The sequence below is a fragment of the Acinonyx jubatus genome, chromosome D1, assembly GCF_027475565.1.
Source record: "Acinonyx jubatus isolate Ajub_Pintada_27869175 chromosome D1, VMU_Ajub_asm_v1.0, whole genome shotgun sequence".
Lineage (NCBI taxonomy): Eukaryota > Metazoa > Chordata > Mammalia > Carnivora > Felidae > Acinonyx > Acinonyx jubatus.
Genome location: NC_069390.1, coordinates 10,915,495 through 10,943,339, shown reverse-complemented (window position 1 = coordinate 10,943,339; position 27,845 = coordinate 10,915,495). Strand labels below are relative to the sequence as shown.

General features: G+C 41.0%; 1 protein-coding gene and 1 pseudogene across 1 annotated transcript; both read right to left on the bottom strand.

The window, feature by feature from the left end:
• Positions 1 to 211: 211 nt before the first annotated feature.
• Positions 212 to 324, bottom strand: LOC113595536 (uncharacterized; annotated as a pseudogene).
• A 7,791-nt stretch (positions 325 to 8,115) lies between these two features.
• Positions 8,116 to 26,466, bottom strand: LOC106977916 (membrane-spanning 4-domains subfamily A member 3-like). The gene is made up of 7 exons (XM_027045128.2): positions 26,025 to 26,466; positions 17,719 to 17,875; positions 17,195 to 17,326; positions 16,360 to 16,416; positions 15,607 to 15,750; positions 11,981 to 12,082; positions 8,116 to 9,073 (listed from the first exon to the last, which is right to left on the bottom strand). The coding sequence occupies exons 1-7, from the start codon at positions 26,108 to 26,110 to the stop codon at positions 8,954 to 8,956; spliced, it is 798 nt and encodes a 265-aa protein (XP_026900929.1). The 5' UTR covers positions 26,111 to 26,466; the 3' UTR covers positions 8,116 to 8,953.
• Positions 26,467 to 27,845: the final 1,379 nt, after the last annotated feature.

Here is a 27,845-nt window from a genome sequence, read left to right as displayed (position 1 = left end):
CTTACAAGGGACTTGCCCATGGGTTCCCATCATGAATGATGGAGAATCTCACTGTTCCTCACCACCACCCGGATTCCTGCAAGGCATAAGCATTTGAGGTAAAGCTTCTAAGGGGAAGAAAAGATGCTCTTTTCCTATCCTTGGGTCTGGCAACAGCTGATAAAAGAGTTAAGTGTCACTGTTCTTGTTAGCTTTTGTTTTGAATCCATCAAAAGGAATGCTCTGCCTTTTCTTCGTGAATTTGCATGCCATTCTTGTGCAGTGGTCATGCTAATCTTCTGTAAATGGTTTCAATTTTAGTACCTGTGCTGCTGAAGTGAGCCCTGCTCTGCCTTTTCTTAACCTGAAGATTTTTCAATATATTCTTAATTTGCTGAAAAGCTCTATTATGAAAGGAGTTTGACCTCTTTCAACAGCTTTTTTTCCACCTATTGTAATGACCAAATGGTTTCTCTCCTTTATGCTGTATTCAAAGGTGTAAAACTATCTTATGCACCTGGCATAAACCAGTTTGGTTATGAAGTATCTTTTTTTATACATATTTCTGGGATTAATTTATTAATATTGGTAGGGATATATGGGTCTAAGCTCATGTAAATATATCCATATTTTATTTTCCTATGATATTTTAAATCCTTTTGGGGGGGGGGGTGGGAGAGCTGGTTACTGCTTGCCTCAAAAATAACCTCTAAAGTGCCTGCCTTCGGCTAAGGTCACGATCTCATGGTCTGTGGGTTCAAGCCCTACATCGGGCTGTCAGCACAGAATCTGTTTCAGATACTCTATCCCCTCACCCCTCCCTGCCACTCCCCCACTTGTGTGCTCTCTCTCCCTCTGAAAAATAAACATTTTTTAAAAAGCTCTATAGGTTTTCTTCCTCTTCTGTTTTCAGAAAGGATTTGTGTAATATTGGTATTATTTCTTCATTGAACGTTTGATAGAATTCAGGAGCAAAGCCATCTCCCCCCAGTCTTCTCTGTGTGACAAGCCTTTCAATTACGAATTCAGTTTCTTTTCATGATACAGATCTATTTGTATTAATCGAGGTTCTCTAGAGAAGCAGAACCAATAGGATGCACTGATATGGCAATGACATTTATTATAAAGACTTGGCATGGGTGATTATGGAAGCTGAGAAGTTCCACAATCGGCCAATTGGAGCCCAGAGAGCCAATGTATAATTTGGGTCCAAGTCCAAAGACCCAGGAAACTGGGGAGCCTACTACAAGGTAAGATGTTAAGGACGGGGTTTATTTTTAATTATTTATAGTTCATTGCTATTTATATTCTGTGGAGAAAGCATCAGAAAAATCACACTCTGGCACAGATGGCCTATTGCATAATTCCAAATAGCATTCACAGTGTGGTCTGAAGTGAATGACTTTCCAGAAATTGTACGGATCAGTGGTCCTGAGACATGCTCTGCAGGAGCAGACCAGTGTCTTAAATCTCCAACAGATTTCCAACAGTCTCTTTCTTCTTGTTAAGAAGGCTCTGACATGATGACAGTCCTGATGGCATAAGCATTGTATACTTAATTTTTTATGTTCAATGGTCATCCACTGATGGAAAGAGCAGGCGACTGTAACAAAGTCAGCTTTAACAAACCTGTGACCCCCATATTTCTGAGGACACTTTAGGCCCTCTTTGCTATGGAGACGTGGATATATTTTCAAGAACACAAACTAGAACAAATCCAAGACTTGCTCATTGAAGAGATAAATGAAACAACTTAAGTGGGTTGGGAAGCCACATCATCATAATCATGATATGGAGATGTTATAGAGGGTCCATGCTCGCTGGAGGACAAGTCAACTGCCATCTGTGGAGAAATCAAGACATACAACAGAGGAGCATATGGTATGTCTTTTGCCCGTGGCCTTAGGTCTCCCAATGTCCTGTGGATCCTTCTTCGGGTTACTTTTGTCTTGTTCTGATACAAACACCTACACCTACCTAGACACCTCCTCAATGTGTACCCAGTCTAATCTTATGCACGTGGATCCTAGGGGCAAAACTGAACACGAGGGGCTTCTCACACAGATGTGTAACACGACACGGGGGCTCAGGACTTTAATATGCTTTATATGGCTAACAACGAGGTAAATATAAAAATGGCAGAGAATGTCCCAGAAAAGATTCCAAGTCTCTGGACCACAGACCTTCACTGAGATCACATCATAGCGACAGCCCTGGTAACTAGATGCAGAGGCCCCCAGATGGCAAGTTCAAGCACAAAGGGGATGAGCCTTAGAATAATAATCCCCTGCCAATTAAAATCCTGTATAGAAAAAGGTTATGGGGGGCACCTGGGTTGCTCAGTCGGCTGAGTGTCCAATTCTTGATTTCGGCTCAGGTCATGATCTCATGGTTCACGAGTGTGAGCCCCACATTGGGCTCTGTGCTGACGGCATGGAGCCTGCTTGGGATTCTCTCTCTCTCCCTCTCTCCCCACCCCTCCCCTGCTCGTGCTCTGTCTTTCAAAATAAACAAATTAAAAAAAAAAAACATTAAAAAGAAGAAAAAGTTTACAGGATTGAGCAAAATGAGTTTTGCCATTGACCGTGCTTGCTCTCATTCATAAATGATTGACCTACTCTCATCAGTGATAAAATGTCCCACCCTGACTCCTCTACAGAGCAAACATAAGTGACTATGCAGCATAATTAACCACTATATCATACAGACACTCAAATTTGTAGTTACATTCACACAGTGACATAAGCTTCTGTTATCTGTGTTTTTCCTGACATCACTAACATGAAAGAAAGCCTGTTGATTTGCAAAGATTGCTTTATTGAAGCTTATGTAATTTGGAGTATCTTAACAACCCTTTTGAACTTCATAGTAATCTTGACTATGTCCTCAGTGTATCAGGGCAGCATAGGCTCCATGTGATGTCTGTAGAGAGAATCGTGGGCTTTGTCTATCATCGTTCTGAAAGGAACAAAACATCTAGACTTTTCATTGTTTACCTTCCAGGGACAGGCATCAAATTCACTGAATGAATTCATTGACATTCATTCTGCTCTCGCCTAAAAAAAGGTTTTAGTTAGCCTTACCTGGTACGCATGCCTTCGCATGACCAATAACTTAGAGCACAGAGAAATTTATTCATTCAGGGTCAAGGCCCTGATTTTCTTACTTCAAGTGGCCTTTCAGTGATAATCTGTGCATTTCTGCCACCTGCATTGAGAATACATTCTGGAAGTCATTTTGTGTATGTGGAAAAATACCAGGAAATTATTTCACTGGACCAGGAAATCCTTATAACAATGAGCAAATCATCTAATATGTTTTGCATGTCATAAATGAATCTGCCCAAACTGGCAGCAAAGACTATGAGCCATACTCCTGTTAATATGGCATTCACAGTGTTCATCCTAGGCTGACATATATCTGAAAGAGATTCTGAAAGCACGTTCTTATTTCACATTCTTTAAACTGACAAATGATTACACATGTGTGCCCTACATTTAAAATAGAACTAAGCACCGTGAGTTGAAATTATGAAAAGTTATGGAAGAATTTGCTATCCTCCACTATGGAATTTTTCCTGTATAAGGAAGAAAAGAATTCTAGGGAGTTTGGGGGGAAAAAATCATTCTGGAACCTCAACTCAGTGCAAAGAGACACCTGAGAAGCTGAGACAGCTTGGTCTTTTTGGAAACATAGATTGACCTATTCTGTGACTCTTAATTTTCCAAAACCATAGAGGAACTAGTCATCTTTTTTTTCTTTTTCCTTTTTGTAATTTTCTTTCCCGACATAATAGACAGAATTCTAGATATAATTAACTTCATATAAGAATAGAGTGAAGTGAGTCAGTCTATGAATATATCATCTGTAGTCTTCTCTCCTAGCATTGAATGGTTCTTAATTCTCAATAGGCTTCCCCAAATTCTGTGCTCAAAAACAACAACACATGAAACAGATATTAAGAATATGTACATAGTCTAACTGCTAGAAAAATCGAAGTGATTACAAAGATTGGTTCCCCAAGGAAAATGGAGGAATTTTCAATTGCAGGCATAGAGACAGAACACAGAAAAGGAGGCTTTGGCCATAATGCACATGCAAATGATCATCAAGCCAATCATGATTTGGCTCAACCAGCAAATGAGAAAGTGCCTCTGAGTTAGGAGAAATAAACTTTACTCTTTGCAAATTAATTGCCTCCTGTTTGAAGGAGCTCCTATAATTTGGAGAAATTTTTGTGTAAGCGTCTAAATTTTAAATTCAGAGCTCTCAAATCCAGGACATTTTGGAGACTGGACTAAAGGGTAGATGCAGCCTCTTATTGATGACGCCCCCATTGTCCTCTGGATACGGGAATGATTGTGATCACTCCACACTCTTGTCTTAGGTCTTCCTGTAACTTTGACCTACAGCTAATTTAGGGGAACACGAACCACCCCAGAACGACTGGCTCCCCCGTAGGAAATTCTGCAGATTGGTCTGTGCCTCCTGAGGCAAAGGCATTGGCCCCGACTGGTCCTGGTAGGTGTCTGGATTTCCTCCTTGAACATCCATAGTTGTGTCCCCTGATACTATTGTTCTTTACAACCTGGCACTTCCCTTGCTGACAGAGGGTGTGTTGGCCAGGAAGATCAGAGAGAAGGACGAATCTTTATGATTCCATACACAATTCCCACCCATAAAGCTTCAAAGTAAAACATGGGCACTATGCCAAATGAAAGACATTAGACAATGGAACTGTTTTAAATCTTGAGCAGGAAAGACATGATATTAGTACGCGTTTAACATTGTGTCTTGGCTACTGAAGAATGTTGTGACCTCTGTCTTATTAAGGAGAGTTAGAAAGGCTAGTAAGTAACATAATAAGTAAGGTCAAATCACTCTGAGAGGAAACAGAAGGTCCTAGCCTGCAAGCTTGCTCCATTTGGATACTTTGTCTTAAAATATGTTGAACCCCATCAATGAGGCTGAAATGAAACGTTAACCATTAGTTTTGGTGTTCCTGCCCCACAAAGATGTTTTTACTGGAGCTCCAACTCCAGTTCTAGAGTGCACTATAAGAATTTTGTGAAGCATGCTATATGAAGAAAATACGTAGAAACAATAAAGGAAAACAGAAATATTTTTTCTGACTCAATTACATCCTGTAAAACCTATTCATCCTTTTATAGAAATTTAATGCCTTTTTTTTTCCCCAGGAGAATATCCAAGGGGAAAAAAAATCACTGTTGTTATTTTCAATGAGAAGAATAAGTAGGAAAGACAAGGCATAAACACATAGAAGTTAGTATTTAGATGCTGAATTTGTTGTGGGTTTTTTTTTTTTTTTACTTTTTTATGTTTATTAATTTTTGAGAGGGAGAGACAGAGCGTGAGCAAAGGAGGTGCTGAGAGACAGGGAGACACAGAATTCGAAGCAGGCTCCAGGCTCTGAGCTGTCAGCACAGAGCCTGATGCAGGGCTTGAACCCACGGACTGGGAGACCATGACCTGAGCTGAAGTCAGCTGCTTAACCAACTGAGCCACCCAGGTGTCCCTAGATACTGAATTTGTAAAAGGACCCAGGTGGCATTGTGTTTAATGCAGGCTAATAATCTGATAAGAATTATCCCATGATTTTCTGGCTTTATTCCAATTCTTAGCAATGACAGTTCCTGCACTCTGTCTTCCCATACTCAAAATGTATTTTGTGGGGCACCTGGGTGTCAGTTGAGCGTCCAACTCTTGATTTCAGCTCAGGTCATGATCCATGAGACTGAACCACTCGTGGGGCTCTGCATTGACTGTGGAGCCTGCTTGGGATTTTCTTTCTCTCTCTCTCTCTCTCTCTCTCTCTGCCCTTTTCCCACCATCCCTCGCTAAAATTTTTTAAAAAGTGAAAAAAAGACAAAAAATGCATTTGTGTTTATTCTGTGTGTTGTTAGGAAAAAGTGTATTTTTCTTATATCTTCATAATACTATAATTAGCTCAAAAGTTTTGTCACTCCTCTCTCATGTCTCTCTGGACAAATTGTGACTCATTCTTCACGATGACAAAATGGTATTTTACCATTTTTCTTTTGTTGACTCCTGATTGACAAAACACACCCTTTGGAAGCGAGAGCCTTTTTGCGCAATATCCTATTTCTCAACAAGAATAAGGAACACTTATGGGGCACCTGGATGGCTCAGTCAGTTGAGCATCTGACTTTGGCTCAGGTCATGATCTCACTGCTCGTGGGCTCAAGCCCCGCCTCGGGCTCTGTGCTGACAGCTCAGAGTCTGGAGCCTGCTTCAGATTGTGTCTCCCTCTCTCTGCCCCTCCCCCATGCATTCTCTGTCTCTCTGTCTCTCTCTCTCTCTCAAAAATAAATAAACATTAAAAAAAAAAAGAATAATGAACACCTAGAGAATATAATTCTATACCAAGTACACCTTCTTCATGGATCACAGTACTTACCCTGATAAACAAAAAAATCCTTATTATTTGTTATGTAAAATTGGATAAAACAGCACCAAGGAAACTAGCTAGCCAGTCTTGGGGATCAAAATACTCCGTGTTGCACATTCTGGACAGAATATGGGTTTTAGGAGAATTATTTCCTGACCTTCGCAAATGATCCCCACTATTGAGATCATTTCACAGCACAGCTTGGAAGTGCTCTAAGGGCTTATGAAATTGCAACATTAAATTTGCAGCCAGAGAGTTGGGTAATTTTTTTTATGGAAAAAGAAATGCCCTTAGACAATGATGACCTTCTCCAATAATTAGTGCCATTACCTAACAAGTAGCTTTTATAAGATTAATATTCGCCTACATTTTCCTTGCATGGGACAACTCAAGGAAAACTTACATGAGCCTTAGGCACCAGCACAGCCTGAGCAAGCCATCTAAGAATCTAAGAGAAAAGCCACCATATGTAAGAAAATAGGAGAAACACATACCTGTGTCCCCAAACATCATTCAATCTTAACTAGATGTTAGTGCAAGACTAGGGAACATCATGTTATGAGAATCTATTTCTAAACCTTTCCCAGGAGGTTCCCTGAACACAGCAAGCAAATGTATGAGCTGATCCCTCCCAGGTACTTTATTTTTTTTAATGTTTATTTATTTATTTTGAAGGGGGAGGGGTAGAAAGAGAAGGAGAGAGACTCCCAAGCAGGCATGGAGCTCGACTTGGGGCTTGAACCCATAACCCTGGGATCACGACCTGAGCCGAAACCAAGAGTTGGATACTTAACCGACTGATCCACCCTGGCACTCCACACAATTGGTTTGTAGTTTATTTATTTATTTATTTATTTTTTAATTTTTAATGTTTATTTGAGAGAGAGAGAGAGAGAGAGACAGAATGTGAGCAGGGGAGGGGCAGAGAGAGGGAGACACAATCTGAAGCAGGCTCTAGGCTCTGAGCTGTCAGCACAGAGCCTGATGTGGGGCTCAAACTCACAAGCTGTGAGATCATGACCTGAGCTGAAGTTGGACTCTTAACTGACTGAGCCACCCAGGTGCCCCAGATCTGTAGTTTAAACATACAGTTTTTTTATAGGTCAATTACACATTAGTAGAGTGGTGGTAAGCATCTGAGCTCTTGTTTTTTATTTCTATAAAGGTAAAAAGTGTATGACTTCAAAAAGGAAAATGCTAGATTTTCCCTCCAATTTAGATATATAATTGGGCAGATACATATATTGTCCTTCCCTTGAAGTGTGCCATAGGGAATCGAACCCTCACTGTAGTGCTGAGAGTTCAGTGAAGACTATTGCAAAAAAGAGTTGTAGGATGTGTCGTATGGAAGCATTGAGTCACTAAATTCTACACCTGAAACTAACATTACACTGTGTGTTAACTAACTGGAATTTAAATAAAATCTTAAAAAGAAAGAGTGAAAAGGTGAAAAGGTTCTGAGGGTCTGATATAAACCATGGCGACTATAATTAATAATAGTGAATTATATACTTGAAATTTGGTAACAGAGTAGATCTTAAGCATTCACACACACACACACAGCAACTATGTGGAGTGATAGATGTATAGTTAACTTGATTGTGAAAATCATTTCACCATATATACGTATATCAAATCATCATATGTACACTTTAAAAATACTACAATTTTGTCAATTATACCTCAACAAAGCCAGGTTGGGGGGGAAGACTGAGAAGAAAAGGAACTTTGGGGTGCCTGGGTGGCTCAGTGGGTTAAGTGTCCAACTTCAGCTCAGGTCATGATCTCATGGTTTATGAGTTCGAGCCCCACTTCGGGCTCTGTGCTGACAACTCAGAGCCTGGATCCTGCTTCGAATTCTGTGTCTCCCTCTCTCTCTGCCTCTCCCCCACTCACGCTTTGTCTCTCTCTCTCCTTCAAAAATAAATAAACATTAAAAAAATTTTAAAAAGAGAAAAAGGAATTTTAAAAATCGTATTGAGGAGGCTTTTGTAAGAGAGGCTTGTGCTCTGGTCTCTTTATCCCAAGAAAAATAATCACCATAAATGTTTGATCAAAACAATACGTTACTAGTCTTTTACATTTAAGAAGCTGCCTATGATATTGGTAATGGCTGTAATGTTTAGCCAGACTTATCTCCATGAAAAGAGAATGAGAAATCCTTTATTGATTAGAAGCTCGATTGGTTAGAGATGATACCAACAATGGCCCGTGATGTAAACCTGTCTCTCACCTGTACTCAAGCCTCTACTGAATTGTAGCTAAACCCTTCAGTCTGTGTTGGTTTAATATGACTGTAATTGGCAGGGGTGGCTGTGACCTACTGGTCACATGGAACATGCAGCTAATACGGTTAAGTTATGATAAGCACAGGTGTTTCAGGGATGAAATCTTATTACAGCATCATGGTCTATGCTGACTAATACAATAGTAGTCAACAAAGGAGGATCCAAAGAAGGTTTTGGCCTTATCTCGTTTTATTCTTCCAGTTTCCATCTCCATGACTGCAGGTAGCAGAAGCATACTCTCACATCGGCACTTGTCTCAGGTGTTATAGTATAACAATGTGTCCTTCCTCTCAAGATTTTGGTAGAAGGAAGGCTGATGCAACAAGCCTTGATAAGGACTTTCGGAAGCCGATTTCAGGAAAGATAATGCAGAAACCTGTGAATAAGCCAAAACATCATTCAGAATAGTTTCACCTAAATCCTCCGAGTTTTATTCCAGTCCTCTTCCTTAAGGTATAACCTGGACTCCAAAGGCTACCCCATGTCACTCTGAGCTGCTGTGATTTAATACACATTCCCAAGGGAGGGCACAGTAGAGGTCAAGGTCAGTCACCACCGACACTGCCAAGTTACCCAGTGTCAGCATGTGTGTGAACGTTTTTCAGCTTATTTCCCTACATCCGTAAGATTTGTAGGAGGTAACGGAAAAAGAAAATCGACTGATATCCAGGGATGACACAAACTAGGGAGAGATAGGAGATTGTTGCCTTCCTTTTCTGTCTCTAATGTGGAAAAAGCAGCCTGGATATTTCTGGGAACCCTAAATATTGACGAAGGCCTAGAAAATTAATCTGCGCCTGTTTTATATATATGTGTGTGTGTGTGTGTGTATGATTTTTATGTCTGTCTATATATACATGTGTAAAGATTTCATGAGAGAATATATATAAGATTTTCTACATGTATGAGGGATGATCATTGTGTTTTCCAAAAATATATTGGGGACTTTTTTAAAGACACTTGTATGAGGTTAAAGCTACATTTTCTCTTATGTCCTTAAAAAAAATCATTTGCATTTATCTGAGCAAACGGCTACTGATTTGTGACTTTAACTTTAAGGCTGTTTTCATCTCAGTATGGCCAGATTCTAAGACCTGGCCAAGTGGATGTAAGAAAAATTACTGTGAACCACTCTTGACTGGCACACTTAAAATACATGTGTGTGTGCTTCTTTTTTTCTTTTCCTGCTGGCTAGAATGCACGTACAAGGGATGGAACTGAGAGAGCGCTCATGGACACAGAGCTGAAATTCACCACTAAAGAGAACAAGGCTGGGGGCGCCTGGGTGGCTCAGTCGGTTGGGCGTCCGACTTCAGCTTAGGTCATGATCTCACCGTCCGAGTGTTCCAGCCCCACGTCCGGCTCTGTGTTGACAGCTCAGAGCCTGGAGCCTGCTTCGGATTCTGTGTCTCCCTCTCTCTCTGCCCCTCCCCACTCACACTCTGTCTTTCTCTCAAAAATAAGTAAACATTAAAAAAAAAAAAAGAGAGAGAACAAGGCTGTTCTACCATTCCTGATGGTTTAAAGATATTTTCTTTTCACAAGCTCAAAGGCCTACCTTGTAAAAACTTGGAACTATTTGGCATCTGAAACAATCCCCAGATTCCCTGCACCATCAGAATGTGGGGTGCAAAAATCAAGCAACCCCCAAAGAGGGCAAACTAATAATAATAAAGGGCTATTTAATAAAGAGAAGAAGAGAAAGCCATATCCTTGTTTGGGCTTCTCAACTCCTGCCTAAGCGAATCATAATTCTTATAGATGGGTAACATTAAGGTTATCAATGACTTGTTTTTCAAAGTGGGGATTGTGTGATTTTTAATCCTCCTAATCAGCTATTATTTTTGGCTCTGAGTGGAAGCGAGGGCAGACAACAAGACTTGAATTCAGTAGCTTCTTAAGTAACCAGTAAGCAGTTCCAGAATTATAGGAGAAAATGGCAAATCACTCAGAAATCCTGTACTTTGAGCCAATTATAACAAATGCGTGAGACTTTGGATTTTCCACCTTGATGATTTTCCAAAGTGGATGGGTGGTGCATTCACTTTGGGGGAGGGAAGCTGAATAGGGTGTTCGGGTGGTCAGCGAACAGAGCTTGATACGAAATTGTTTGTCTACCAGTTTTCAGTATTATCTGCATCCTCAAATAGCACAACTCGCAGGTTTAAACTACACAAACAACTGCCCAGCCTGTGGCTAAATTATGCAACAGCTTTTGCAATTCGGTGTGGCCATATGGCAAAGATCCAGCTGACGAAGGAAGGCATCAGAGCAGCAACTTCTACAGGGAAAGAGAAGCCACACAACGAAGAAGCTAAAGCTATACCTCCAGATGTGGTCCGCTGACTTCTGAGCTGTTACAGGAAAGGAGAATAAAATTACAACTTTCAGGTACTTTGGAGGTAGTCTGAGTTTCTACAGCACAATACCACGACAGTATAAGTTACCCCTTCGTGGGGTGATGTTCCTAATTATGCTTTGAATTATTCAAGCGGAGGACTTATTTTTGTATCTTTTCCATGCCACATGGTGCAGCCCACCAGTAGATGTTCTGTGTATGATACATACATGAATCAATGAACCAATAAGCTAACAAAAAAATGGAATTACTCAGAGTCAACATGGTTGAAAGTTTCTGATTGTCCTAGGCATTAATCAGTGTGCTGGAAAGTATGGTTAGCATATAAAGAGTGGTTCTCATGGGGCTCCTGGGTGTCTCGGTCGGTTAAGTGTCCAGCTTTTGATCGTGGCTTAGGTTCATGGGTTCATGGGTTCTCACGGTTCATGGGTTCCGAGCCCCAAGTTGAGCTCTGCACTGACAGTGTGGAGCCTGCTTGAGATTCTCTCTCTCCCTACCCCGCTCTCTCTCTCTCGAAATAAATAAGTAAACTCTTTTAAAAAATTAAAAGGGGTACCTCAGTGGCTCAGTTGGTTAAGCGACCGACTTTGGCTCAGGTCATGATCTCATGGCTGGTGAGTTTGAGCCCTGCGTCAGGCTCTGTGCTGACAGCTCAGAGCTTGGAGGTCTACTTCCGATTCTGAGCCTCTGCCTCTCTCTGCCCCCCACCCCCAACCGCTCACAATCTGTCTTTCTCTCTCTCTTTCTCAAAGATAATTAAACATTAAAAACAAAAAACAAAAAACAAAAAACGAGTGGTTCTCAGAAATTCTACACCACCCGTTTTGTCTTTGTTTCTCTCAAAAATTATGCAAATAATCATAGCCCACATCACTAAATAAAACAATCAGTTGCACCCTCGTTCTCTCAAGAACTGTTACTTACCCAGTCAATTCTCTTGCCATCCACATTGTAGGTAAGCATGGACAGAGCAAGTGTAATTAAAAATTGCAGACAGTTCAGGATCATCAGTATAACCACAAGACCCTGTTAAAGAGAATAAAATTCCGTTGCATTGGATTTTCTTCCCATGGCCCTATGAAAACCCATATCCCAGAGCTTCACCTCAGGCCTATGGTGGGGAGCACCTTAGCATTATATAAAATGGTGATACCTGGTTGAATCAGAATTAAAAAATATATGTGGTGCTTTTGACAAACTGGATTTCAGAAGAAAAAAAGTCACTGTTCCTATGAATTTTAACACAACAGTGACGGCATTAAAAAAATAGCCTTGGTTACTTTCCTTTCCACAGTGATCACTTTATGTTGTTAATATTATAATATTGTTCATTCTCAGCTAGCAGAAAAGATGCAGTGTCTATAGGAGCAAGTCTTTTCAATGGATTTGGGGATTCAAGGAGAAACGGATCCAATCCCCCTCCTGAACCTGGTCTCCTAACCCAAACCAGAAGTCTCCTAGAGGTTAAAGTTTCTTTTATAGTAATTCATCTGAAAGATGGTTGAAATTGTCTACAAGGCCAAGTTGGTACTGGTTCTCATAAATGACGTCAGTCCCTTTTAGCAGATGTGTGGTAATAGGTAATTGTGATGTTTAAAAAAATTTTTTTAATGTTTATTTATTTCAGAAAGAGAGAGAGACAGAGAGCAAGCAGGGGAGGGGCAGACAGAGGGAGACACAGAATCCGAAGCAGACTCCAGGCTCTGAGCTGTCAGCACACAGCCCGATGCGGGGCTTGAACCCACAAACTATGAGATCATGACCTGGGCTGAAGTTGCCCAGGTGCCCAGGTGCCCAGTAATTGTGATCTTAACCTGTGTTTTCTTAATGACTAGTGGCATCTTTCCAGGTGCTTATTTGCCGTCTGTGTATCTTTTTTTGAAGTGCCTACTCTACCTTTTCCCCATTTTTTTCAACTTTTATATGGAAATAATGATGGGAAGTTACAGGCAGTTGCTAAGAGAGCACAAGGTGGTCCCATTTACCCTTATCCACTGTCTCCCTATGGTTATATCAAATGTGTCTATGGTGCAATATCGAACCAGGACATTAATGTCGGAATAATGTGTGCGTGATTCCGTGAGATTTCATGATGTGCGTAGATTTGTGTAACCACCACCACAGTTAAGACAGTATTATTCCATCTCCACAGAGATATCCCTCATGCTGCTCTCCCATAGCCACACATACTTCCTTTCCTTCCAGCATCGCTAACCCCTGTTAACCACTGATCTGTTCTCTGCCTCTATAATATCGTCATTCTGAGAATACTGTGTAGGTGGAATCATACACTTGGTGATATTTTGAGATTCGGTTTTTCACTCAGCATGATGCTCTTTAGATCCAGAGAAGCTGTTTTGTGAATCATTCACTCCTTCTATTTGCTGAGTAGTATTCTGTTGTGTGTATGTATCATAGCTGAGTCATCATTTATCTGCGGTAGGACCCTCGGTTGTTACCAGTTTTTGTGTGTGACATAAAAAGCTTCTGTGAACAACCAAGCACAGGTTTTGTGTGGAATTCAGTTTTTATTTCTCTGAGACTAATGCTCAGGAGTGAGATTGCTGGGTTGCATGTTAAGTGTATCTTTAGTGTTTTAGGAAATTGACAAACTACTTTCCTGAGGGATATTTTCCAGAGTACCATTTTACATTCTCACCAGGATTGCAGAACACATCCCGTTTCTCTGCATCCTTGACAGCATTCTGTATTGCCACTATTTTTTAAATTATGCATATTGTGTTAGGTAGGTCGTCATACCTTGTAATGCTCTTAATTTATATTTACCTAAAGGGGGGCCTGGGTGGCTCAGTCGGTTAAGCGTCCGACTTCGGCTCAGGTCGTGATCTCACAGTTCGTGAGTTTGAGCCCCACATCGGGCTCTGTGCTGACAGCTTAGAGCCTGGAGCCTGCTTCGATCCTGTGTCTCCCTCTCTCTCTGCCACCTCCCCCCCACCCCCCAAACCCGACTTGCACTCTGTCTCTCTCTCTCTCAAAAAGAAATGAGCATTAAAAAACTAAAAAGAAAAAGACTTTCTTTCAATCATTGGTTTTGAGAAATTTCACTATGATGTGCCCTGATAACAGTTGTTTTTTGTTTTCTTTTTTTTAAATTTTTTTTTCAACGTTTTTTATTTATTTTTGGGACAGAGAGAGACAGAGCATGAACGGGGGAGGGGCAGAGAGAGGGAGACACAGAATCTGAAACAGGCTCCGGGCTCTGAGCCGTCAGCACACAGCCCGACGCGGGGCTCGAACTAACGGACCGCGAGATCGTGACCTGGCTGAAGTCGGGTGCTTAACCGACTGCGCCACCCAGGCGCCCTGTTTTTTGTTTTCTTATGCTTTATTCATCTTCTTAGATTCTGTGAGTATACAAGTATTACCAAATTTTGGGAAAGATTCACCCAATTGATTCAAATATTTTTTTTCTGTCCTACATTTGCTTTCTGTGGGGACTCCAGTTACATGTCTCTTCAATAACTTGAAGTTATTTTGTTGGTCACTGATGCTCTTTTAATATTTTCACGTGTACTTTGTGCCTCTGTTTTTTACTGTGGATGGTTTTTAGTATTATTTCCTCAAGTTCGTTAGTATTTTATTTTCCTGAAAGTTTAATTCTGTCATTAATCCTATCGGCCAGTTTTTCTTCTCAAACATGGTAGTTTTCTTCTCTAGAAGTTTGATGTGGGACTTTAAAACGTATATCTTCCATGTCTGCACGTAACTTGAAAGGATGGAACGCAGAATAAAGTAACTCTTAAGGTCATTGTCTGCTACTTCTAACATCTGTGTCTTTTCTGAGACTGTTTCAATTGATTCACCTTGTTATGGAACATATTATTTTGCTTCTTTGTATGTCTGGTCGTTTTTTATTATGTGTGAGACATTGTAATGTTATCTTGTCAGTTACAAGATATTTTTACAGGCTGGCAGATGGAAACAGACTCTACTGTTCCCTCTAATCATTTGGGGTGATCCTTCCTCTGCCCTCAGGTATTTTTTCATGCACATGCACTGATAAGTACTGTGATTAATATTTAAAGGGACCTAGGTATAGATCTGGAATTATCTGTTTGCAGATCTCTCTTCTCAAGTGTGCTCTCCCACAAACTCGAGATGCCTTGGTTTCTCCTGACTCTCAGCTCCCTGCTCTCCTCAAATCAGAGAGTTTTCCTGGTTTTACCTGGGTTCTAATTGTATACAGAATGCATATTTACTGTAGAAAATTTGTAGGAACATTAAAATATAAAGCAGACAATAGAAATCACCCCAATCACGGACCAAGAAGTAAATAACGTTGGTACATTTGTTTGCAATTTTTCGTGAAGGTATCAAATTGGTAGAAAGGAATTTTGGGTTCCCTGCCCTTGTTCGTATTGAATGCAAATATTTTGTCTCTTGTTAAAACGACATCGGACTTACCTAGAAATTATGGATCAATTCAAATGACGGAACCTTTTTTAGACTTGTGCCTATAATCTCTTATCTCCTGATCCTGGGCCTCATACGTAGGCAGGCTTTTCAGCATTCAGAAGAAAAATACTTACAGTTACAACTGATGTGACACCAAGACATAAATCTTCCATGTCACAGTTCATGAAGGTGATTTTTACTAAGTTGTGTGAAAGAATAAGAATTCCGATACTCGAAACAACTGTGCTGAGAGTGTTAGCTCTCAGATTTCCTCTCAGCTGCAATACAGAAAAAGTCCATTCACCGAAAATATTCAGGACCCTTAACTTCTGATTTCTTACAGGCCTCCATAAACCTTTCCCAGGAGAGATATTCACAAATAATCCTTAATGCCTCTTCTGGGTACTAATTAACTGTGTCACAGTTAAATTAAATGGAAACCCACAATTGAGCAAAGGAAAGCTGGAGGCAGCTGACAGCGGAATAAAATATGCCACAGGAAAAAGCATCAGTTGTGAGCCTTTATTCTTTCCCTTCCCTGATATGGATGAGCCCAAATAAATGCCTACCCTGTTCAAGCCTCAAGGGATTCATTTCTCTATATCAACATTACTCATGGCCATAAAGTCTATGTCAAATTTTACTCATGGAGATTTGTGTTCTGAAAACCCAAGGGAATAGATCTTATCTAAACCTGAGGAGGCTTCTGATTGTATCCAGACCCAGAGTGATCAGATGAATTCGTGGAAAGAAAAGACATTTGTACTTGTCCTCAAATGTACTGAAAAACAAGGAACTTCTGGCTTATTGGGCCTTCTATAGGATATCAGAGTGTTGCAAGGCCACACACTATCTATAAATGAAATATGAATTAACTGATACATTACCAGAGCTTTGGTTTGCTTCTTTGCAGACACAACTGTCATAGATCCAGAAACGATAAACTGCTCATGAGAGAGAAACGAGCTTATTAGCACTTCTTCCTGCACATTAACTGGCCATGTCTAAAGGGTCAATTACCCTTAGTGTGTATTTTCTTTTCCTATGAAAATCCCTTCAAAACTTTGAGTAGGGCAGGTTATTGAACTGCATACAGTGCGTGACTACATTTTCATGGCTGCCTTCGCCTCCTTATGAAAATAATCGGCAATCCTTATCTAAAGGTGAAAATCCTTGTCTAAAGCAGAGGGGATGAAATCAAAGGAATCCAGTGAATGTTTCCATGGAAGGTAGAGAAAAATTTAAAAAGAGAGCTAAATTTATCTTGAGTTTCAGAGAAGGGACTAAGTGCCCTCATATCCCATGATTCTCATCTCAGTAGCTTTGGCCAGGAAAAAAGGCAAGTTCAAAGGAATAGTTGTTCACTACATGACCATCATCTTCAACACTTCAATATTCTATGCATATTTGAAGAGAACTCTGTGGGTGAACCAGGAATTATCTAATAACCCAACCCAATACAGTCTCCTAAAGGAAACGAGTAGGATTTTACTGTATGGCTGTATGCTGCCTAGAATTTAATAAATAATCACCAACACATAGACCTTAAGGCTCCTATGACAATAGAAAGTCTACAATGGCTGAGATTAAATATCGAACCTTAGATCGGCAAGTTTGAAAACTCTGCAACCTTTGCAGGTGGCCAGCGCACAATTTGATGGATGACTGAATGAAGAGTTAATTGACTATCAGTTATTTTAGGTATAAGTCAGATGTACTCACAGGTAAAGCTGCCCATATCGGGAAGCCTGTCTGAAATGAGAAGAAACTGGTGTTGGGTGTTGCGTAATGGAGAAATGAAATTCCAATTATCCCGTAGACGATGAATTTCACACTAATCATAATCTGAGCCACCTGGATAAAAGACAGACTAGAATAAAATACAGATGTCGGTGAACATTCCAAGAGAGAAGATTTCTGTGTTCAAACACAGAGGCCACCCGTGGATTGGACCGTCAGACGTCACTAAGAAGAGCTCCTAAGTAGAGCTGGGTACCGTGGTATCTGCTCCCTGTACTGGCAACAGCTAAAATCACATCACTGTGACAGCTTGCCTGTCTCTTGCCTGGAGTCACCCCTACAGGCATACACCCTGGTGTCCTTCAAGGCCTCCTCCATGGGATTCCCAGCACTCTACTATCTCCCAAGCTACCCAGCCCCTCCCACCCACCCCCCCACCCCAAGATTAAACAAAAACCTTCTAGTTTCTCTTCACTAAAACTTGCACCTGGCTGAGGTTCACCTACCCCCAGGAGTTTGAGATGTTCCTTCAGGAATCTCTGCAGCTTGTTTGGTGTGTGTCCTGAGGTGTCAGGTGTTACAGCCTTCCCTAACCGGACACCGTGGTTTTGATTTGAGGAAACATCCACAGCTATCCCACTGGAAGCCACAATTTCTCTCATTCTGTGAAGAAACCAGCCGTTAACAGCATCAGATTCACTATTCACTGCTCACTAGGCACAGTGCTCTGTGCTCTTCTGTGAGAAGTATTAGTAGGGAAGTAGACACTCGTGTTTCTGTTTCTGTAGACTTTACAGCTCTTAAAGGACTCTTAGGCCAAGTCATGTTTGTCTACGATTGTAGATCCCAATACCGTGCCCACAGCAGGCCCTTCGTAGCAAAAGTAGGAAAAAGAAAGGAAAAACAAAATGATGGAGGCTTACAAAAGTCACTTAACAGGTGTCTGGGAAATTTTCTAGGTTATAGAAATATGTCACTCTGTGTCTGGGTTTCAACACGAGTTCTATGTGGATTAGGGGGCAAGATGGCCCAGGAAGAACTGCTCCGTGTTGTAGCATGGGCATTGCTTCCCTCTTTTTTTTTTTTTTAAGACCATGGAGGATCCCACTGTAAGAATATATCACATTTTGTCTATCTGTCCATCAGTTGATGGGCATTTTGGTTGCTTCCACTTTTGGGCTATTATGAAAAATCCTGCTGTAAACAACGATGTGAAAGTTTTGTGTGTACTTATGTTTTTAATTCCCTCGGGTGTAGACGTGGCGTAGAATGGCTGTGTCATCGGATAATTCTGTGTTTCACCATTTGAGGAACTGTCAAACTGTTTTCCGGGGTGGATCCACCATTTCCCATTCCTACCAGTAGTGTGTGACAGTCCCAGTTTCTCCACATCCTTGCCGACACTGGTTATTGACTGACCTTTTGGTTATAACCATTCTAGTGAATATGAACTGGGACCACATTGTGGCTTTGATTTGCATTTCCCTATAACTAATGATTTTGAGCATCTTTTCGTGTGTTAATGGCATTTGCATATCTTCTTTGGAGAAATGTCTATTCCAATCCTTTGTACATTTAAAAATTGTGTCATTTGTCTTAGTATTGCGTTAAAAGAGTTCCTTACTTTTTTTCCATACAAGTCCCTTATCTCACATATGATTTGCAAATACTTTTTTCTCATTCTGTGGGTGACTTTTCACTCTCTTGATGGTCTCCTCTGAAGACCAGCATTACTTGTGATGAAGTCCACTTGATCTGTTTCTCTTCTGTGTCTCATATATTTTCAGTCTCATCTCTAAGAATCCATTGTTAAACCCAAGGTCATGAAGATCGAGACCTTCTAGAGAAAAAAATCTCTTAGATTTTTTTCTAAGAGTCTTTTCTAAGAGTCTAATTTTAGCTTCTAAATTTAGATTTTAATCCATTTTGGGTTAATTTGTGTTTACGGTATAAGCTAAGGGTACGACTTCATCATTTCGTACATGGATATCCAACAACATTATTTGTTGGAAAGACCTTCTTCCCATATTGAATGGTTTGGGAACTCTTGTCACAGATCAGTTGAGTATAAACAGACAGATGAACTTATTTCCTGACTCTCAATTTTATTCTATTGATCTGTAGATCTATCCTTATGCTGGTACCACCCTGTCCTGATTATTATTGCTTTGTATTGTTGCTCTGAAACTGAAAGTGTGAGTCATCCACTTTGTTCTTTTACAAAAACATCTTGCTATTCTGGGTCCCTTGCAATTCCATATGAATTTTAGAATCAGTGTATCAAGTTTTTACAAAGTAGCCGGCTGGGATTGTAAGAGAGAGAATACTGAATCTCTAGAGGTCACTTGGTGCCTATTGCCTTTGTAAGAGCATTAAATATTCTAATCCATGAACACTGGATTTCTTTTCATTTAGCTACACCTTATTAATTTGAATAATGTTTCTGTAGCGTTGAATTTTATGCTTCTTGTACGAAACGCATTCCTAAGTATTTTATTCTTTTGGATGTTTGTAAATAGTGTTGTCTTACTAATTTCATTTTCAGCTTGTTCATTGCAAGTGTATAGAATTACAGGGATGTTTGTATATTGATTTTGTATCCTGTACCTTCCTGAACTAGTTTATTAGTTCTAATAGATTTTGAGTGGAGTCCTTCGGACTTCCTACCTACACAACGATGTTATGTGCCAATAGAGACAGTTTTGCTTCTTCCTTTCTCATTTGAATGCTTCTTATTTTACTTCATTTTCTAATTGCCTAGCTAGTACGTCCAGCATAATGTTGACAACAGGAGTGGTGGCAACAGGAAACCTCATCTTATCCCTACTCTTGGCAAGAAAGCTTCCAATCTTTCGCTGTTAAGTATTGTGTTAGCTGCGGGATTCTTAACCCAGTAAAGGGTTAAGAAAGCTCCCTTTTATTCCTAGTTGTTGAGTGTTTTTATAACGAAAGGGTATGAGATCTTGTCAAATGCTTTTTCTGCATCTGTTGAGATAATCATGTGAAGTTTTTCTTTTTGATGGCACACTTTTCTAGGTGACGGTGCAGTACATTAATTGATTTTCAGACTTTAAATCTGCCTCACATTCCTGGGATACATCCCATGTAGTCATGGTATATCATTCTTTTACAAAAAAAATTTTTTTAACGTTTATTTATTTCTGAGAGACAGAGAGAGTGCAAGCAGGGAAGGGGGCAGAGAGAGAGGGAGACACAGAATCTGAAGCAGGCTCCAGGCTCCCAGCCGTCAGCACAGAGCCCCCCACATGGGGCTGAAGTCATGAAATCATGACCTGAGCCGAAGTCAAATGCTCAACTGACTGAACCACCCAGGCGACCTTATCATTCTTTTATATATTTCAGGATTCAGTTTGCTAGTGATTTGTTGAGGATTTTTGCATCTAGATACCTAAGAGATATTAGTCTGTAGCTTTCCTTTATGGTAATATAGTTTCTTGTCTGGCTATCAGGGGAAGACGGGGCATATAGAATGAATTTGTAGGTGTTCCCTCCTCTTCTACTTTTTTGGAAGAGTTTATGAAAATTTGGTAGTAACTTTTCTTTAAATGCTTGGTAGAATTCACCCATGAGGCCATCTGGGCCTGGGATTTTTCTCTGTGGGCAATTACTTTTATTAAGAAGCCAATCAGTGTCTTTACTCTTTAGGGGCACTCAGATTGCTTTTTCTGGAGTCTTTTCAGTAGTTTGTGTCTTTTAGAAATCCGTCCATTTAAGCTAAGAAATCTAATTCATTTACATATAATTGCTTATAGTATACGGTTATAATCCTTATTTCTGTAGGATCGGTAGCAATGTTCCCTCTTTCCTTTCTAATTTTTAAGACTTCTATCTGTTTTTCTCGTTCAATGTGGCTAAAGATATGTCAATTTTGCTGGTCTTTTCAAAGAGCCAGCTTTTAGTTTCATTGCTTTTTTTGTATTTATTTTTGTTCTGTATTTCATTAATTTCTGCTCTGATATTTCTGCTTGCTTCAAAACAAATTTTTTTAATGTTTATTTTATTTTTGAGAGAAAGAGCATGAGCAGGGGAGGGGCAGAGAGAGAGGGACACACAGAATCCAAAGCAGGCTCCAGGCTCTGAGCTGTCAGCACAGAGCCTGACACGGGGCTTGAACCCACAAACCATGAGATGATGACCTGAGCTGAAGTCAGACACTTAACTGACTGAGCCACCTGGGTGTCCCCTGCTTGCTTTAAGTGTAGTATTATTATTATTTTTTAATCTCCAGTGTCTTAAGGTGAGGTATTAGGTTATTGATTTTGAGATAGTTCCTCTTTAAAAAAAATTTTTTTTTTAATGTTTATGTATTCTTGAGAGGGAGAGAGAGAGAGAGAGAGAGAGAGAGAGAGAGAGAATGAGCAGGGGAGGGGCAGAGAGAGAGAGAGAGAGACACAGAATCCAAAGCAGGCTCCAGGCTCTGAGCTGTCAGCACAGAGCCCGATATAAGGCTTGAACTCACAAACCCCGAGATGACGACCTGAGCCCAAGTCACACGCTGAAGCCACGGAGCCACCCAGGCACCCCAAGATTGTTCCTCTTTTTTAAATAAGTATTTTCAGGTACCAATTTCCCTCTGAACACTGCTTTAGCTGCATTTTGTAAGTATATGTATTTATCATGAGTGCATTTCCTAATCTCCCTTTTGCTTTCTCCCTGACCCCCTGCTTTTTAGGAGTGTGCTACTTAGTGTGTGTGTGTGTGTGTGTGTGTGTGTGTGTGTGAGTTTCTCGAATTCCTTTCTATTACTAACCATTAACTTCATTCCTGTGTGGTCAGAAAACATACTCTGTATTATTTCTATCCTTGTAAATATATTGAGGTTTGCTTTATGGCCTAGTTGATAGTCTATTATGGAGACTAATCTATGTTCACTAGAGAAGAAAGCCTTTCTGTTGTTGGATGGAATGTTCTCCATAAGTCTATCAGGTCTGGTTGGTGTATAGCTTGTTCAAGCCTCCTATATCAGTGTTGACCTTTTGCCTAACTGTTTGATCCATTATTGGATTGAGGCATTGAGTCTCTAACAGTGATTATTGAGTTATCTCTTTCTCCCTCAACGTCTGGTTTTGCTACCGGTAACACCATAACTTGGTGTTCCGTTGTTAGCTGCATATATGTTTGTAATTGTGTCTTCCTGGTGAAACTGACCCCTTTAGCCTTATAAAAAGCCTCTCTTTGTCTATGCTAATGTGTTTCTGCTTCTTTGCATGTCTTGTAATTTTTTGCTAGAGAATGGACATTTTAGGTAATATACTGTAGCATTTCTGGGAATTGTACCCCTCCTCGGCTTGCTATTTTTATTTCTTTGTTTACGTTTATATTCCCTGGCAGGACTATTTTAGTAAGCTTATTTCTCCCCACAGCAGTATGAAGCCTCTGATGTTTCTCTCCAGGGAACAGAGCCGTGGGTGTGCCCGCAGTCACCCTGGGATGACCTTGGTTTTCTCAGAGCTTGCTTTGAATGTTTCTTTCCCTGCCCTCAAGCAGTGATTAATCTCCACTAATTGTAGGCTGACTGCTCTACTCTTTTCAACAGTGCCCTTTCAGTGCATTTTGAATGACTCCACAAAGGTATGCAATCAAAATCAAGCTCCCTTAAAATCTTTTTAATGTTTATTTATTTTTGACAGAGAGAGAGAGAGAGAGAGAGAGAGAGCATGAGTGGGGGAGAGGCAGAGAGAGAGGCAGACACAGAATCCAAAGCAGGCTCCAGGCTCTGAGCTGTCAGCACAGAACCCGATGCGGGACTCGAACTCACAAACTGTGAGATCATGACCTGAGTCAAAGTTGGATGTTTAACTGACTGAGCCACCCAGGTGACCACCCCCCGACCCCCACCACACACACACATCAAGCTCTTTAAAGAGGTAGTTCTAGATGCTCTACATCACTCATCATCAGGGAAATACAAATCAAAACCACAATGAGATACCACCTCACACCTGTCAGAATGCCTCAATTAACAGCTCAGGAAACTACAGGTATTGGCCAGGATGCGGAGAGAGGGGAATGTTTTCGCACTGTTGGTGGGAATGCAAACTGGTGCAGCCACTCTGGAAAACAGTATGGAGGTTTCTCAGAAAAATGAAAATAGAACTACCCTATGACCCAAAGGATACAAAAATGCTGATTTGAGGGGGGCATATGCACCCCAATGTTTATAAGCAGCACTATCAACAATATTATGGAAGTGTTATGTCATGGAAAGAACCCAAATGTCTATTGACTGACAAATGGGTAAAGAAGATGTGGTATATATATATATATATATATATATATATATATATACAAGGGACTATTACTCATTGATCAAAGACAATGAAATCTTGCCATTTGCAACAACGTGGATGGAACGAGTGTATTATGCTAAGCCAAATCAGTCAGATAGAGATAAATACCATATGATTTCACTTATATGTGGAATTTAAGAAATGAAACAGATGAACATAGGAAAAGGGAAGGAAAAACAAAAACAGAGAGGGAGGCAAACCTTAAGAGGCTCTTAAAGACAGAGAACAAACTGAGGGTTGCTGGAGGGGAGGTGGGTGAGGGGATGGGCTAAATGGGTGATGGGCATTAAGGAAGGTACTTGTCCGGATGGACATTGGGTGTTATAGGTAAGTGATGAATCACTAAATTCTACTCCTGAAACCATTATTACACTATGGGTTAACTAAATTAAAAATAAAAAAAGAAAGAAAAGAGTTCCAAGTCAGTATTTGAAACTTGTTCCGGCCCCAGGCAGGCCTTATTCCATTTTCCCCTGTGAAGCTTGCCAGTGTATGATTTAGCATATATCTCCAGTTAATCTACTGATGTGTTTTCAATTGCCTTTCATTACCATCTACACTGTTTTTGAGAGAACCTTCAGGCTTCACCTTCACACTCTATTTCAAATGAAGTTGCTTCCTCTACTAGGTATTTACCCAAGGCATACAGGGGTGCTGTTTCGAAGGGGCACATGCACCCCATGTTTATAGCAGCACTATCGACAATAGCCAAAGTATGGAAAGAGCCCACATGTCCATCGACGGATGAATGGATAAAGAAGATGTGGGATATCTATACAATGGAGTATTCCTCGGCAATCAAAAAGAATGAAATCTTGCCATTTGCAACTACGTGGATGGAACTAGAGGGTATGATGCTAACAGAAATTAGTCAGAGAAAGACAAAGATCATATGACTTCACTCATATGAGGAATTTAAGAGACAAAACAGATGAACATGAGGGAAGGGAAGCAAAAAGAATATGAAAACAGGGAGGGGGACAAAACACAAGAGACTCTTAAATATAGAGAACAGAGGATTACTGGAGGGGTGGTGGGAGGGGGGAAGGGCTAAGTGGGGGAGGGGCACTAAGGAATCTACTTCTGAAATCATCATTGCACCACATGCTAAGTTGGATGTAAGTTAAACAATAAATTAATTAAAAAAAGAAAAATGAAAATAGAAAAAAAAACGACTTTGCTTCCTTTGGGGAGTGATTTGGAGACCTCTGTTCCATGGTCTACTACTCCCTACCCCCAGGCAAAAACAAACAAAAGTAAATCATAGCTCTAGTGCTGGGGTATAGGAATAATGACATACTTCTCTATGAATGACACCACTACTTTAGGAGCCACGTACTCAGTGGGGTAGGGTAAAAGACCCAGGTCCCCTCAGCTTGCCTCTCACAGTATGGAACCCAACTCATGCGTTGGAGTGGGGCAGTCAGGACCCAGTATTCTCAGCCATGCTGTGCCCAAGGAAGAGCCTTCATCCTCAAGCAGGGGGTCGAGAAGAAAAGAAGGAGCCTCACGTCTCAGGCACACTCACCTGGAGCTTAGCCTCACAACAGGTAGTGGGGGGCAGGCTGCCAAATGTCGAGGTCCTGCCCCCGGTCAGGAAGATGGCCGTCTGAGTGGGAGCTGGGAGGGGTCACAGAGGGAGCGAGTCTAGATTCAAATACCACAGATTCTTGCTTTCTGTCCCTGTGTTTTCGTTGATTTGTCTTCAGTAAATAGTATTCACTTGCTCTCTGACCATTTGTAGACACATTAAATGCTTCTTAAGAATTCTTACCAGTTTGCCTGAGGAGAGCTCTGTAAACCTCCTCACACTTCCTGCTGGAAGGAGAACCCCTAAACCACTTTTTAAGTACGATTTTACCTCGTTTATGTGTTTTATTGGTCTTGTGTTTATACCGTGGCAATGTTTGTGAAACACTACCAACGCACCACCCAGGGTCCCTATCTTGTCCATTCTGTACCCCACAGTAATTAAACTAATATTAAAGGATTCAGAGGCTAGTTTTGCCCCCTCTTTCCCCCTGCGTGGGAAAGGATGCTCACATGATCCAAACACGAATTCTCCTCGATTTGAGGTCCAAAAATATGTTACTGGAGGCATCCCACCGTCTTCTGTACACAATTGTGCAAAGCCTATTTCCTACTCGATGAAAGAAAAACTTTCCCCTAATCACCTTTATTACAAACAACACTCCTGCACGGGTCCCCTGGGAAACACCACCAGAGGAAAGCTTATTTACCACAAAGGCAGTTCCCTCAGGAAAGCATAAGTGAGGATACAGGGAAGGGAGGCAGGGCAGTAGGGAGACGAAATAACCACGTAGCCCCTCTCAGAGCTGCCATTTTCCCAGGGAAGCAGGCGCCTTGCACCAGAGCCCCACCCCTGCCCGGGCTCTGTTTGTCTTCAGAGTCAGGGTCCTGTCTCCACATCCCGGAATTTACCCAAGAAGCCCCTCAGGTGCCCTTCAGAATCGTGAAGAAGAGTGAAGAGCGGTGCATACCTGGTGTGTTCCAAAACACAGAGGTGGGGGCCTGGCGTCTCCTGAGGTGTTGGCTTCTCTTCCGTGTCTGGCACAGACTGAGTCATCACGTGGGGGCTCAGATCTCCACTCTGATCTCTGTGAGGCTCCTCGTTGGCTGTGCTCCCACATCCAGTACTCTCCAGATAAGTGGCTGTGATGTGCTGATACTTCTCAAAGTTCACTGCTCAGAATTAGGAGCCTTCTAGCCTGTTCCTTTACTTGCCACCCCTCAGATTCCACGTTCTTCCAGTCTGCTGACTAAAAACTCTATTCATTGCCCCATCATCAATAAGTTAAAATGAGTCCTTCATCGGCAGCCTCAGCCTCAAGTCCATGCCTCATCTGGAACATCTCCTCAGACACACCTTTGAAGGAGCATTGCCAGTAGTTGTCAGGCTGGTACCACGTCTCCTTTCTCTTGTTCAGAAGGAACTGACAGAAATAAATGTGGGCAGATGGGATTTTAGAAACTTGGTGACATAAGTTTTGTGCTGAGAACTTTAGGAACATCATCTCCTCAAATCCCTCCAGGAAGACACTGAAGGGCAGTTGACTCTTCAACAGGTTTGAACCGTGGGGGTCCAGTTGTACACAGATTTTATTTTTATTTTTTTAATTATTTTTAAAAATATAATTTATTGTCAGATTGGCTTGCGTACAACACCCAGTGCTCATCCCAACAAGTGCCCTCCTCAATGCCCATCTCCCATTTTCCTCTCTCCTCCACCCCGCCTCCCACCATCAACCCTCAGTTTGGTGTCTGTATTTAAGAGTCTCTGATGGTTTGCCTCTCTCCCTCTCTGTTTGTAACTATTTTTTTCTCCTTCTCTTCCCCCACAGTCTTCCGTTAAGTTCCTCAAGATCCACATATGAGTGAAAACATATGATATCTGTCCTTCTCTGACTTATTTCACTTGGCATAATACCTTCCAGTTCCATCCACGTTGTTGCAAATGGCAGGATTTCATTCTTTCTCATTGCCAAGTAGTATTCCATCATATATATAAGCCACATCTTCTTTATCCATTTGTCAGTTGATGGACATTTAGGTTCTTTCCACAATTTGGCTATTGTTGAAAGTACTCTTATAAACATTGGGGTACATGTGGCCCTATGGATCAGCCCTCCTGTATCCCTTGGCTAAATTCCTAGTAGTGCTATTGCTGGGTCATAGGGTAGATCTATTTTTAATTTTTTGAGGAAACTCCACACTGTTTTCCAGAGTGGCTGCACCAGTTTGCATTCCCACCAACAGTGCACAGGGGTTCCCGTTTCTCCACATCCTCGCCAGCACACAGATTTGTTCTTTTACAAATATAGTACAGTACTAAAAATTCATTTTCTGTTCTTTATGACTTTCTGAACATTTTCTTCTCTTGAGCTGACTTTACTGTAAGAATACCAGATATAATACAAATAAGATACAAAATATGTGGTAATTGTTTATGTTATCAGTAGGGCTTCTGGTCAACTGTAGGCTATTAGTAGTTAAATTTGGGGGGAATCAAAAGTTATACTTGGATTTTTTACTGTGTGGGGGGTCGATGCCCCTAACTTCTGTGTGGTCCAAGGGTCAACTGTATTATTTTCCTTATTCTTGAGAGTGCTGGCAAGAGAAAAGTGGTTTCCCTTTTCAGAGCACAGAGTTACTAATGATTGGTCTTTGGGCTCAACTCAATCAGTTTCTATGATCTTTTTTTATTTTTTAAAACTAACCATGAGTTACATCTTCTCTTCCTTCCTTCCTTCTTTCTCTCCTTCCTTCCTTCTTTCTCTCCTTCCTTCCACCCATCATTCTCT

Coding starts and splice junctions, on each gene's coding strand:
- LOC106977916 (XM_027045128.2), bottom strand. CDS start 26,110: ATGACTCAGTCTGTGCCAGACACGGAAGAGAAGCCAACACCTCAGGAG. Junction 17,327..17,718: donor AACATCTCAAACTCCTGGGG/GTAGGTGAACCT, acceptor TCTTTTATCCAG/GTGGCTCAGATTATGATTAG. Junction 9,074..11,980: donor ATGGCAAGAGAATTGACTGG/GTAAGTAACAGT, acceptor GCTTATTCACAG/GTTTCTGCATTATCTTTCCT.